At 36.3% G+C, this 15,595-nt stretch overlaps 1 protein-coding gene and 1 pseudogene across 1 annotated transcript in view; one reads left to right on the top strand and one right to left on the bottom strand.

The window, feature by feature from the left end:
* LOC131407284 (cytochrome P450 2C9-like) overlaps nt 1-15,595 on the bottom strand; it is a 556,896-nt pseudogene that overhangs the window by 475,314 nt on the left and 65,987 nt on the right.
* Nucleotides 5,848-15,595, top strand: part of LOC131407279 (cytochrome P450 2C19) — a 38,131-nt gene continuing 28,383 nt past the window's right edge. The window contains exons 1-3 of the mRNA XM_058543588.1: nt 5,848-6,015; nt 7,245-7,407; nt 7,580-7,729. Coding sequence (XP_058399571.1) covers nt 5,848-6,015; nt 7,245-7,407; nt 7,580-7,729 — 481 coding nt within the window. The remainder of the gene's footprint in view (nt 6,016-7,244; nt 7,408-7,579; nt 7,730-15,595) is intronic.

The following is a 15,595-nucleotide window of genomic DNA, read 5'->3' as shown; positions in this document are numbered from 1 at the left end:
TTATTTTAAAATTACTGTTATGAATCAGGTACATTAAAATAAGGCTCATTAGTTATTAAAGAATAATTAAGTCCAAATTTTGTTTTAAGTTTTTTCTACTAATATTTGTAGAGAAGACACTCAGGGTGCTAGATCTTGGGTGAAGGTGCTCTTATGGTCATTTTTCTTTCCTTTGTTTCTTTTTTCCTTCTTTCTTCAGTCTTAGGAATTGGTGATGGGCTAGATGACAGTTCCTGGAGAGGTTGCAAACTTTTGGAGATAAAGGAAAAAGTGGAATCTGAACTGCCTCTAGAGCTGCATTTCCAGTTTTGCAAAGATTCTTTTAGAGACAGTTGCTCTTAATTCCTCAGAAATTGGGTCATAATTTAAATGACATTATAAAGTGATCTACCTGTCTAACTACATCATCTCTAATTTACTTCTTTCTCTCTGGGTGCTTCATTTTATTTTAACTTAAGGAAGAAGGCCTAAAAATATTCCTATCAGGCTCTGAATATAAGCTTACAGTTTGGCCAAATTTCTGATTTTAAGTTGCTAAATCCTTTCAAGTATCTTGTCAGGTTTCAGCAAGAAAAAACAGTAATTATACCTGATAGTATTGAACAAGTCCAGTAATCTTTAATAGAAGTTTTCCAGAAAATCGCTGAGTCTTGTCAACTTTTGGAAGGGCTCATATTGGACCTTGCTTCACAGGTAGATTATAGGGGTGTCTGTAAAGCCATGACCTAATAGACTTTTCTTTTATGTACCTTTTATAACTTTTTATGTTTATTGTAACAAAACTTTAGAATTTTGTTACTTTAGAATTTTGAAGTCTTTTTTTTTAAGCCTTTTTTTAATTGATGTTTTAATAGTTTTTAACATTGTGAAATTTTGGGTTGTATATTTTTGTTTGTCCATCACCATATATATGACTCCCTTCACCCCTTGTGCCCACCCCCCACCCCCATTGCCCCTGGTAACCACAATACAGTTTTCTCTGTCCATGTGTTGGTTTACAAGTGGGACTTTATCAGATTAAAGAGCTTCTATAAGACAAACGAAACCAGAATCAAGATGAACAGACAACCCACCAGCTGGGAGAGAATATTTGCAAAACGTACATCTGACAAGGGGTTAATCTCCATAATATATAAAGAACTCACACAACTGAACAACAAAAAAACAAACAACCCGATCAAAAAAATGGGCAGAGGAAATGAACAGACACTTCTCCAAAGAAGATATACAGATGGCCAATAGGCACATGAAAAGATGTTCAACATCACTAATCACCAGAAATGCAAATCAAAACAACACTAAGATATCACCTCATGCCTGTTAGAATGGCCATAATCACCAAGACAAAAAACAAGTGTTGGAGAGGATGTGGAGAAACAGGAACCCTCATACACAGCTGGTGGGAATGCAAAGTGGTGCAGCCTCTATGAAAAACAGTATGGAGATTCCTTTTCTTTCAAGTGCACTTTTAAATTCTTATCTAATCAGAACATTCCTTCTAATGGCCAATGTAATTCTCCTGAGGCTGATGGGAGTTGGGTAGGACTCTTAGCCACAAAAGGAAGTGCAACCCAGATTTTTGTGTTTTTGGGACCCCCCTCTCAACCTGAAGATTATCAAGCCAAGCCCTCAGGACATAAAACAAGCTTGGTAAGATTTTGCAGTTCTTTGTAAATATTTACAGCTTCTGGAAGGTTTAGGTTTTGAGCAATTGTGCCAGAAGTTGGAGCACTTGACTCTTTAAAGATTAAAGATTTTCCTTGTTCCTCAGTTTTCAGGTTCAAAGAGAGCCCAAATTGCATAATAATTTTAAATTATCCCAGTTTATCTTGACAGCTATTTACAGTTATTTCCATTTTAGGGGGACTTTCCAAGTTGCCCATAACAAACAAGGTAATTTCTAGAGATAGTTTGTTATGGTCACTGTGAAACTTAGTCCTCAAACACAATTTTAACAAATAAAACAGTCAGGCATTGACAAACATAAACAGACACAGAAATCCAATACTGTGGGACTCTAATCCAGGGTCCTCTGGGACCCTACCCCAGAGTTTGAAATTCTAACTGAATCCTTTGAGTGCCCCAGTGGCTGTTACCTTTTTAAATTATCTCCCATGGAGTGGGACCTGAACCCACAATTCTAGCCTTGGGACTCTACGCCAGTAAAAATATCCCCAGTGGGGACTCTAACCCACAATCCTGATGAGATTATTAGACAATTTATGCGCATGCCTGTTTTAACTATGTCACTCACGCAACAAATGTCTTGACTCACGGATTTCTTCTCCCAAAAGACAAAAGAACACCAAGGGGCCTGGAGAACCAGGGTGGGAAATGAGAATCCAATCAGCCGCGAGCCTCTAGACAAAACTGCCTAGGCAGCTGCTTAGGGTCTACAAAGATACCACACACACTGCCAGGGGTTTCAGAGCCTTAGGCAGGTGGTCAGAGGACCTAATCCCTTCATGGCTGCCAAAATTGTTATGGAGCAAGTGCTCACTACCTTGTGAACATAAAGAGTCAATTATTATGGCATCAGTCTTTTGGAAAAGAAAAGTAGCTTTATTTGCCGGATCAATCTGCAAGGAGACAGGTGATGTACACTCTCAGATCAGTCTCTTTAGTGCAAAATTTATTGGATGCAAAATTATTGAGGCAAAATTTATTAGATGAAGGGCAGGGCAATCTGAAATGTGGAGACAGATGACTGGAGGTAAAAAGAAGTGAGGTAATTGATGATCTGCACAAGCATAGTCAAGCTTCATGGCTCTTCATAGGATGCATGTTGACAAAATGGTGGTGCTAGCATGGTCTGAGGGTGGAGTTTTCAGCTCTTTGATGTCTAAAAGGTCACTTGTTAGGCATTTGTATAGGCCCAGTTGATGAGTTGGTGGTCTCAACTGGCCTGAACTGGTCAAGAGAACTCAGTTCCCGAAAATCCAGTCTTAATTACTCTGTTTATAAGATTGGGTCAGTTGAACAGGTCCTACAATGCCCATGGTTACAATAACATATTTCAGGTCTTTGGAACATAAAGTCAGAAATTTACTCTCAAATGGTTTAAAGTAAAAGAAATTCCTTGTATGTACCTCTGACTCTTCTATAAATTTGTGATTGTTAAAAATTATATATGTACTTATAAATTATATATTTGAGCCAGCAATGTTATACAAGCTATACAAGCTCTAGACAAAAAAAGAATTGATATTGCCAGTGGACATCTGAAAAAGTGCTCAGCTTCATTAATCTTCATGGAAATGCAAATTAAAACTGCAATGAGAAATTATCACACACTCATCAAACAGTTACAATCAAAAAATAAGAGCTATACTAAACGTTGGCAAAGAAGTGAAACAACTGGCACTCTCACAGTAAAATTGTAAATTGGTTCAACCATTTGGACAATTGTTGGCAATGGTTACTAATACTGAAAACATACATAGCCAGGAGTTACACTCATGGGTATGTACTGAAGAGAAATGCAATACAATAGGCTACCTTGAGGATATGTATAAGAATGTTCATAGCAGCCCCTAAATGACCATCACATTGTATTTGAAAAAATAAATTGTAGAACAGTTATAAAACACTGTGCAGAAAGCACAACTTAACTACTTCTATTTGCACAACAATAAACTTCATAATATCAGAGACATAAATATTAATATTAAATCTAGCTACTAAAAAAACCCATATATAAGATTCATTTTATTTAAAATATATGATATCCTTTTAAAAAAACAGGCAAAACTCAAATATGGCATAATACAGAACACATTTAAAGAAAGGGTGGAGGTAGTATGTAAGGGATACAAAAAGGGGCTTCTGGGGTCCTGACAAATTCTTTTTCTTGACCTGTGTGTTGGTTACCCAGTATATGTTCGTGTGATAATTCATTGAGCTGTACATTTAGTGTGCAACTGTCTCTCTTGTATTATGCTTCAATGAAAAGGCTTATTTAAAAAGAAACAGTTCTAATTCACAATTCTACCCAAGCAGAGGTTTGCGTCACTCTGTGACTATGGAGGGCATCACACTGATGTCATCCTGGCCATCTATCTGGGCAGCGATAGGAAATCTCTTCAAAGTGTGAGATCACTGAACTGAAAATTGGAAACCTGGACTCTAAGAAAAAATCTTTATTAATGTGTTGGAGACATTTGACCTCATTGAGTCACCAATTCCTCATTTGTAAAAATAAAGTGGATCTCTGAAATGACTTCTACCTCTAAAATATCTATGATTCTTTCATCTGTGAAAAGAGAAAGGGCCAAGGAAGAGCCTTCCCAGAAAGAAGGACAGCACAGACACACCATCTGTCCGGTAATATAATCATAGCTCTAAAAAGAGCCATGGAGCTTATTTTATCCAACATACTTTAGTGCACTTCTTTCAGAGTCTAGGGATGTGAGCCATCACCCAATTACTACTTCTCTGTCCTGGATAAAGGATTCGCTGATACTTGAGATCACACAAGGTCAAACGTTACAAAACAAAACGTTCTTAACTACCAAATGAATAAACTAGTGCTGCAATTATTAACTCAATATTTACTTTGAAGTTACTGATTATGGTAAATCCTGAACTATTGAATTATGGTACAGTCATGCATCACTTAATGACAGGGATGTGTTCTGAAAAATGCTATGTTAGGTAATTTCATTGCTGTGCAAATATCATGGAGTATACTGAAGGGGAACAAAATTTGCCACGCCAAAATGTATCTCTGTAACATGAAGATTATTTTAGGCTGATTATTTTTAAGAAACAAAAGACTCAGAAAGTTTTTGTTACCTTCCCCTCAACTGCCTAAAAGAATTCAGATTAAAAAAACCTGTCTCAGGAAGTGAGCTATCACAGCATAACGCAAACTAGGTGGTAGACAGGGAGGAACCTAGAAAAGGCTGTTTGCTGGGCTTTCCTATATGTTCTTCTGTTTCTGTTTTGCCAAAAAAACACTTGTTTTCCAAACATTTGCTACTTTTCATCTACTTGTGAATTTCCTTCCTTCCATTTGAAGTCCCTGCCTCTCCCAACCCTCCAACATCTTTTTTTGTCTTTAGATGTGAGTGGTATTTAAGGTGAGGGCTTTGGCTATTTTGGCAAGTACTTGGTTTTCCTGGGTATCTTCCATCTATACATGTTATTAAACTTTTGGGTTTTTTTCTCCTGTTATTCTGTGTCATGTCAATTTAATTCTTAGACCAGACAAGAAAACCTAGAAGTATAGGGGAAATTTTTTCCCTCTTCTACAGTACTTACACAAACCTACATATTATAGCCTACCTCATACCTAGGCTATATGGTATTGATACATGGGACCACCATGGTATATCCACTTTATGATTGATCAAAATGTCTTTATGCATTTTAATATGGTAGTCTTTGATGAAGCATTAAAGATTAGCTATTCTTCATATACAAGCCACAGAATACACTGCAATGCAATACAAAGTCATAAATTCCCAACAGGTCATCGATCTGAGAATCTAGAATGTTGAGTAATTTTTGGATCAAATAATTTACTTCAGTATTTTCTTAAATCTGGCTGCATATTGAAATCATCTCTGGTGTATTCTTAAAATAATTACCAATACCTGGGCCCCACTAATAACGAATTAAACCAGAATTTCCATCGTGGAGCATTGGTGAAAATGATAACATGATTAAAGAACATTTTATTTTTATCGTTATCAGTAGGCCAAAGTCCACTGAGAAGAGATTAGAGCTGATCTAGCTGACGTGTCACTTTGTATGCAAAAGAGTCACAAGTTGAACTAACATGGAGTGTTATAAAAGCTTTAGATTTCATGCTCACAGTCATCTACTTAAGAAAAGAGGGTATCAATGGATCCAGCTGTGGTCCTGGTGCTCTGTCTCTCCTCTTTCCTTCTCCTTTCCCTCTGGAAACAGAGCTCCAGGAAAGGGAAGCTCCCGCCTGGCCCCACTCCTCTCCCTATTATTGGAAATATCCTGCAGTTAGATATTAAGAACATCAGCAAATCCTTAAGTAATGTAAGTATGTTTTATGTTCCTCGAGTGGCTTGCAAAGGAAAAGTAAATTAACACCAATTTTAAAAATAAAATACATTCCTGGGGGCACACAATTAAACAAGGTCATTGTAAATCAAGTTACTTCCTGTAAATTTTGATATTTCTTTTGCCTTTTCTGGTCTGTCATTGTCATAAATAGTGGAATGAGATAATGAGTTTTGTGAATAGAGAAACATTTAGGTTTTTGTCTGGTAGAATCAAAATAATAAAGTGGAAAATGCCAGGAGTGTTTTTTACCTTCTTTGCTTTGTAGCCATTTTCTATGTTTTCTAGCTAAAGGTAAATGGTAAGGGAAGTGTTTTGTGATTAGAGATTTCATTCCTCAAGTCATCTACTATATAAGCTGTGTGCTTTGTTCAAGTAGCCGTGAAAATTGAACTTCTCTGAAGAAGCAAATCATGCCTGATGTCAAGGAAATATTTCTGGGTTCAGCACCAGCATGAGTGAATGAAAGAAGTAATTAGTCAGGGCCTAATGGTAGTAACAGCATTCATCTGGATTCTGCATAAAGCTGCTGTCTGTACCATACGAATGCTTCATGGTGGAAGAAATAGGTCTTCCATGCGATGCTTCCTGTCCTGGCACTACCTCTGTGGTGCTCACTCTCTTTCTGTGTTAGTCATACCAGTAGATCACAAACAGCGCTGGGCATTAGAATTATTTGAATAATTTCTCAAAATATAGATTTCTAGTATTCATTGCAGGGCTACTGAATCAGAATCCCCATGGGAAGAGCTCTACAGGTGACCCTGAAGCAGTCAGCTGGGTATTGGTCCAAAGGTGAACATTGAGGATTGATATATTGCTGAAGGATCAGAGGTCAAATAAGAAGAGGTTCAAATTTGGATCTTTAATATAGTAGCCATGGAATGTTGGAATGAATTGGAATTCTCTGACCTCAGTTTTATTATTCATAAGTGGAGCAAATAAATCTACTGAAGCTGCTGATATGAGGATTAATTGTAATCTGGGTACCAATTACTCAGGCCATTGCCTGGCACATCGCAGGCCATTCATAAATGACAGCTATAAAAATCACCCTCATATACACATATTAAATTCAGAAATACTTTACGCTGTGTGTAGCAGAATAAAAATGTAAAAATAGGATGATAATATCATTCTGAATTAGGCACAATATGGTATCAAATAGTGACTTCTTATGCTATTATTTTCATCTCCTTTCCCAGCTCTCAAAAGTCTATGGCCCTGTGTTCACTCTCTATTTGGGCTTGAAGCCCACTGTGGTGCTGCATGGATATGAAGCAGTGAAGGAAGCCCTGATTGATTTGGGGGAGGAGTTTTCTGGAAGAGGCAGTTTCCCAGCGGCTGAAAGAGCTAATAAAGGACTTGGTAGGTGTGCAGGTGTGCATGTTCAGCATTGGTAATGGGGGTGGGGAGGATGGAAAACAGGAATTTGGAGAGCCCCTTAGCAGAGCTTGGCCCAGCTGCAAGGCTGCCAAGTGTCAGCTGCTTCTTACTTACCTAGGACCTCCTTCTCAGTTTCTGTTTCCCCTCCCGGTAGGAATCATTTTCAGCAATGGAAAGAGGTGGAAGGAAATCCGGCGCTTCTCCCTCATGACCCTGCGGAATTTCGGGATGGGGAAGAGGAGCATTGAGGACCGAGTTCAAGAGGAAGCCCGCTGCCTTGTGGAGGAGTTGAGGAAAACCAATGGTAGTGATTCTATACTCTGTAACTCTGACCTTGACAAGCTGTTCTCCTTTCTAATGATGTCCTTGGAAACATTTCAGGGATGGCCAAATCTTTCATTGTGGGTAGTGGCTAGCAGCCCTCATGTGCAGGAGGAAGAATTTGAAGTAGAGAATCAAGGGAGCTTCTGTATCTATTGTTGTGTATACTGTGCTTGTTGGGTGTGTACATCCATGATTGTCCATACAGTGTAGGTATAAATGGTTATTTAACCCTAGGCTTTCCTGAACTTTGTTTGTCTTCAAATCAGAAATCATAAGAATAGTTTTGAGTCATTTTCTGAAAGAGTTAGAGAACAATGTTTTTCCTATAGCGTGAATGTAGTTGACCTATTCCAGAGGATTTCACCAGGGAACACTTGTCAAGTGAAATTGGTGGGAATGACCTGATCACACTCTTATGGAGCGTGAAACAAGTGATGAGTACTTTGACTTAATTGGACTATATTTAAACGGTCAGCCTCACAGACATATCTGACTGTTTCTTCCAGGGTCCATGCCTACATTTCTGGCCAATGATAATGCCATCTATGACTTTTTTTAAATTGATGTCTTAATAGTTTATAACATTGTGAAATTTTGGTTGTACATTTTTGTTTGTCAATCACCATATACGTGTCTCCCTTCACCCTTTGTGCCCATCCCCAACCCCCATTGCCCCTGGTAACCACAATACAGTTTTCTCTGTCCATGTGTTGGTTTATATTCTACATACAAGTGAGATCATATCGTGTTTGTCTTTCTCTTTTTGGCCTATTTCACTTAAGAAAATACCCTCCAGGTCTATCCATGTTGTTGCAAATGGGATGATTTTGTCTTTTTTCATGGCTGAGTAGTATTCCATTGCATATCTATACCACATCTTCTGGATCCAATCATCAGTTGAGGGACACTTGGGTTGCTTCCACTTCTTGGCTATAGTGAATAATGCTGCAATGAACATAGGGGTGCATAAACCTCTTTGGATTGTAGAATTCAGGATTGTTGGATATAGTCCCAGTAGTGGGATAGCTGGATTATAGGGTATTTCTATTTTTAATCTTTTGAGGAATCTCCATACTGTTTTCCATAGAGGCTGCACCAGTTTGCATTCCCACCAGCTGTGTATGAGGGTTCCCGTTTCTCCACATCCTCTCCAACATTTGTTATTTTTTGTCTTGGTGATTATAGCCATTCTAACAAGTGTGAGGTGATATCTTAGTGTTGTTTTGACTTGCATTTCCCTAATGATTAGTGACGTTGAACATCTTTTCATATGCCATCTATGGTTTTAAGTGCTTACACACATGTTCATGCAGTTCTCATCAATTATAATTTCTCTGTAAAGATAGTACTATTTTTAAAATGTGAGCATTATTTCTTGTTATTCAATACTCACTCTTTTGATTTATATGTTTTGAATAAATATGTGCTACATTGTTATTCTTCAAAATACACAAATACCAAGCTACAATATGTCTTATTTAACTAGATTTCAACCACTATCAATAACTACTTACCCTGTCTTCTCTTAGTGGAATTTGGCTATGTTTTCAGTTTACTAAATTTTGCTCCATCTTTATTGGATTTTGGTAACAAATTCATGGCACAGTAATTATTTACCTCCCACTGCCAGGTGTAATGACCTGTAAAGTACCTGTCACGATGATTTTGATTTTCAGCTTGGATTGCAAACTACTCTGTTTTTTAACACTTTCTTCCATATGAAGTGAAAGGAAAGATTGAAAATCAGTTTTTATTTGTGAATTCCATACACACAAATAAATCCCCAAGGCTTCCCAAATTACCCTCCTCCAATCTAGCTAAAACAAAAGTTGTTTTAAAGTTTAGCTCCTTGGAGCATTTCAAGTAGCATGGTATAGATGCCACTAACTACACATATTTCCTTATATTCCATGCCCTACCATTTCTTCCCAATACTTTTAAAGGAATTGTAGTAAAAAGACATAATGTGAAATCTACTCTTAAAAAATTGTGTTCAATATTGTTAACTATAATCACACTGTGTACAACAGGTCTCTAGAACTTTTCATTTCACATGACTAATACTCTATACCCATTGAACTGTGACTCTCTGTTTCCTCTTCCCCCAGGCTCTGGCAATCGGCATTCTACTTTCTGTTTCTATGAGGCCGACTACTTTAGACACTTCATATGAATGGAATTATGCATTATTAGTCCTTCTGTGATTGGCTTATTTCACTTAGCACAATGTCTTCAAGGTTCATCCATGTTACAGCGTATGCCAAAATTTCTTTCATTTTTTATGGCTGAATAATATTCCAGAGTATGTTTTTGCCACATTTTGTCCACCCATTCATCACTGATGGACATTTAGGTTGCTTCAACTTCTTGGCTATTGTGAATAATGTTACGATGAATGTGGGAGTGCAAATATCTCTTTGAGATCCTGATTTCAGTTCTTTTGTATAAATACCCAGAAGTGGGATTGCTAGGTCACATAGCAATTTGATTTTTAATTTTTTGAGGAAACGCTATACCATTTTCCACAGAATTGCACTATTTTACATCCTACCAACTACTTACAAGGGTTCAATTTCCCCACACCCTCACCAACACTTATTTTCTTTTCTTTTTTTTTTGATAATGGCCATCTTAACAACTGTGAGATGATACCTCATTGCTTTTGAATCTCATTTCCTAATAATTAGTGATGTTGAGCATCTTTTCACATAAGTGTTGACCATTTGTATGCCTTCTTTTTTTAAATGCCCACAAGTTAAAGATATTGTTTAATTTATTAATGAGGAAATCAGTAAGGTGTTACAACTAGTTCAAAGGAGAAGGGTCAAAAAGTACAATCCTATTTAAAGTAAAAGAATGTTGATGAGAATGGGCAAATGAAGGAAAAACTACCTAGAAAAGTCAATTGAAGCTCTACTGGACAGGACAGAATTTGTATATCTATATACAGGAATTATTTTGCTTTGCTATCAGTTATTGATAACCTACAAAGTTGCAAAGTAACTCCCATAGAATCCAAAATCACTCCTATATATAGAGCAGGGTGGTGAGCTATAGACAATTCATAGTTTTCCTCTGAAGTACATATTTTCCCTACACTGTAGCTGTAACTACACCTACATAGCCAAGATTTTTTTAAAAATCAACAATGGGGCTGGCCCTGTGGCCTGTAGCGGTTAACTGTGCACGTTCCACTGCTGGCAGCCTGGGTTCAGATCCGGGGTGCACACCGACGCACTGCTTGTCAGGCCATGCTGTGGCGCTATCCCACATAAAGTGGTGGAAGATGGGCACAGATGTTAGCCCAGGGCCAGTCTTCCTCAGCAAAAAGAGGAGGATTGGCATGGATGTTAGCTCAGGGCTGATCTTCCTCACAAAAAAAATTAAAAAAAAATCATCCTTCTTGAAATTGTGTGGTCTACACTTAATATTTCTTTTTTTACTCCCAGCTTTATTGAGATATAGTTGATATATAACATTGTGTAAGTTTAAGGTGTATGTGTGTTGATTTGATACACTCATATATTTGCTAACACCTCCATTAGGTCACATAATTACCATTTCTTTGGAGAACATTTAAGATCTACTCTCTTATAAAATTTCAAGTATACAATACAGAGGTGTTAACTAGAATGACCATGTTGTGCATTAGATCCCCAGAATTTGTATATCTTCCAACTGGAAGTTTGTACTCTTTGACCAACATCTCTCCATTTCCCCCAGTCCCACGGCCCTGGTGACCACTCTTCTACTCTCTGTTTCTACATTTTAGCTTTTTTAGATTCCATCTATAAGTGATATGATGCAGTATTTGTCTTTTTCTATCTGACTTATTTCACTTAGCATAATGCCCTCAATGTTGAATCCATGTTGAAACAAATGACAGGATTTTCTTCTTTTTCACAGCTGAATAATATTCCATTGTAGATATATATATATATATATATGTGTGTGTGTGTGTGTGTGTGTATGTATATATATCACATCTTCTTCATCCATAATCTGCTGATGGACACAAAGGTTGTTTTCATATCTTGGCTATTGTGAATAATGCTAATGAATACCATTAATAATGCTAATAATGCTAATAAACATAGGAGTGCCAAAATCTCTTCAAGATCCTGTGTTCATTTTCTTCAGACATGGACTCAGAAGTAGGATTACTGGGTCATATGGTAATTCTATTTTTAATTTTTTGAGGAATCTCCATGCTGTTTTCCATAGTTGTTATACCAATTTACATTTCCACCAACAGCACACAAGGGTTCCATTTTCTCCTCATCCTTGCCAACACTTGTTATCTTTTGATGTTTTGATGATAGCCATTCTAACTGGTGTGAGGTGATATCTCACTGTGGTTTTGATTTTGATTTCCCTGATAATTAGTGATGTTGAGCACCTTTTCATGTACCTGTTGGCCATTTGTATGTCTTCTTTGGAAAAATTCTATTCAATTCCTACGCTTATTTTTAATCAGAAGTTTTTTTCTGTTGAGTTATATGAGTTCTTTACATGTTTTTGATATTAACCCTCTATCAGATATATGGATGGCAAATATTTTCTTCCATTTCTTAGGTTGCCTTTTTGTTTTGTTGATCATTTGTTTGGCTGTGTAGAAGCTTTTAAAGTTTGATGTAGTCTCACTTGTTTCTTTTTGCTTTACTTGCTTGTGATTTTGGTGCAGATCAAAAAAAATCCTTGCCAAGACAATGTCAAGAAACTTTTTCCCTAAGTATCCTTTTAGGAATTTTGTGGTTTCAGGTCTTACATTTAAGTCTTTAGTCCATTCTGAGTCAACTTTTGTGAGTAGTGTAAGATAGGGTTTCTGTTTCATTCTTTAGTATGTGAATATCTAGTTTTCCCAGAACCGTTTATTGAAGAGACTATGCTTTCCTCCATTGAGTATTTGCGGCCCCCTTGTAAAATGTTAGTTGATAGTATACATGTGGGTTTATTTCTGAACCTCAATTCTGTTCCATTGGTCTTTGCATCTGTTTTTAAGCCAATACTATGCTGTTTTGATTACTATAGCTTTCTAATATAATTTGATATCAGGAAATTTAATGCCTTAAGCTTTTTTCTTCTTTCTCAGGATTGTTTTGGGTATTCTGGGTCTTTTTTGGTTCCATATGAATTTTAGCATTGTTTTTTATATTTCCCTAAAAAATGGATTAGAATTTTGATATTGATTGCATTGAATATATAGAAGGCTTTGGGTAGTATGGAAATTTTAACTATATTAATTTTTCTGATGCATGAACACTGGATATGTTTCCATTTATCAGTGTCTTCTTCAATTATTTTCACCAGTGTCCTACGAGAGGTCAGTTTACAGATCTTTCACTTCCTTGGTTAAATTTATTCCTAAGTATTCTATTGTTTTTGTTGCTCTTTAAAACGAGATTTTTTTTTCAGAGAGTTTGCTGTTAGTATATAGAAAGAGAAATGATTTTTGTATGTTGATTTTGTATCCTGCAACTTTAGTAACTTTATTGATTAGTTCTAACAGTTTTTGGTGGAGTCTTTAGGATTTTCTGTGCTATAATATCATACCATCTGCAAGCAGACAATTTTGCTTCCTCCTTTCCCTTTGAATTCTTTTATTTCTTTTTCTTGTCTGATTGCTCAGGCTAGGACTTCCAGTACTATGTAATAATAATAGGAGTAGTAGGAGTGGGCACCCTCCTATTGTCTCTGGTCTAGAGGAAAAGCTTCCATCCTTTCCACTTTGATATTAGCTATGGGCTTGTCATATATGATCTTTTCTATGTTGAGTAAAGGAGTATAGAAGTGCCTATATCATGAAAGGATTTTGGATTTTGTCAAATGCTTTTTCTGCATCTATTGAGATGATCATATGATTTTTATTTCTCATTCTATTAATGTGGTATATCACATGTATAGATTTGCATATGTTGAACCATCCTTGCATCCGAGGGATGAATCCAACTTGATCATTGTGTATGATCCTTTAATGTGCTGTTAAATTTGGTTTGCTGTGCATTTTGTTGAGAATTTTGCATCATAATTCATCAGAGATATTGGCCTGCAGTTTTCTGTTCTTGTAGTGTCCTTATAAGCTTTGCTATCAGGGAAATGCTGGCCTCCCGAAATGAGTTTGGGAATGTTCCTTCCTCTTCAATATTTCTAAAGGGTTTGAGAAGGATTGACAATGTTCACTTATCTTTAAATGTTTGGTAGAATTCACTAGTGAAACATGTGGTTCTGGGCTTTTCTTTGTTGGAAGGTTTGATTACTAACTCATGTACCTTACTCATTATTGGTCTGTTCATATTTTCTATTTCCTCATGATTTGGTCCTGGTAGGTTGCACGTTTCTAGGAATTTACCCATTCCTTCCAGTGTATCCAATTTGTTGGTGTATAATTGTTCATATAGTCTTTTCCATTTTATTTTGTATTTCTGTGATGTCAGTTGTAATGTATCCCTTTCATTTCTGATTTTAATTATTTGAGTATTCTCTCTTTTTTCTTAGCTAAGATAATGTTTTGTAAATTTTGTTTATAGTTTCCAAAAACCAGCTTTAATTTCATTGATTTTTTCTATTGTTTTTCTGGTCTCTCTTTTATTTATTTATGCTCTGATCTTTATTTCTTTCCTTCTTCTAACTTTGGACTTAGTTTGTTCTTTTTTCTGGTTCCTCAAGATGTCAAGTACATTTTTTATTTTATATCTTTATTAATTTTTATATAACTAAAAGCTTTTTATTTTAAAATTATAAAAGAAATACAATACTAAGTATGTAAAGCAGTTAATGAACATCTACCTTCTTCCTCAACCCATCCCTGATCTCTATGCTTGGCAACTTCGTTAGCCAGAGGTATCACTGTTAACAATTTAGTGTGTGACTTCTAGGCATTTCTCTATGTTTTGGAAAATATGAGATCATAAATACTGTTCTGCATCTCGTTTTATTCACTTATTATATCAAGGGCATAATTCCATGCATACTTATAACATTTCATTGTATGTATGAACTATCATTTATTTAGCCATGTGCCTATTCGTGAAATTTGTATTGTTTCCAATTTGTGGCTGTAGGCTGCAATGAATATCCTTGCCATACATTTGCATATTTTTACTGGTAATAATGGAAAATACATTTTTATTATAATTTAAAACATTGATATATGGTATAATTGACTTTTTATGTGTGTATACAGCTCTAAGTTTTAATGCATATATAGATTCATGCAACTGCCACCACAATCAGAATACAGAAGAGTTTCATCACCCCAAAAATCTTGTTTGCGCTGCTCCTTTGTAAACAAATCTCTTCCACTCCTAATCCATGGGAGCCATTCATCTCTTCTTCACTGTTATATTGTTTGCCTTTTCCAAAATGTCATATACAGTCATGTGTTGTTTAATGACAGGGATACATTTTGAGAAATGTGCCGTTAGGCGATTTCATTGTTGTGCAAACATCATATCGTGTACTTACACAAACCTAGGTGGCATAACCTACTACACACATAGGCTATATGGTACTACTATTACAGGACCACCATCGTGTATGTGGTTCGTCATTGTCCGAAATGTCGTTATGTGGTGCATGACTGTAAATGTAGTCATACAGTATGTAGCCTTCTTCTACGGGCTTCTTTTACTCAGCATAATGCCATGTTGTTGCAAATATCAATAGTTTATTACTTTTTATTGTCCAGTAGTATTCCATTGTCTGGAAGCACTACAGCTTGTTTATGCATTCGTCTACTGAAAGACATTTGGATGTTTCCAGTTTTGAGTGATTATGAATAAATAGAGCTGCTATAAACATTGATTATATGAAAATAGATTTTCATTTCTGTAGGATAAATACCTAG

This window comes from Diceros bicornis, chromosome 6, assembly GCF_020826845.1.
Source record: "Diceros bicornis minor isolate mBicDic1 chromosome 6, mDicBic1.mat.cur, whole genome shotgun sequence".
Taxonomy (NCBI): Eukaryota; Metazoa; Chordata; class Mammalia; order Perissodactyla; family Rhinocerotidae; genus Diceros; species Diceros bicornis.
Note: the sequence above shows the minus strand (reverse complement) of the source record. Positions and strands in the feature narration are given on the sequence as shown.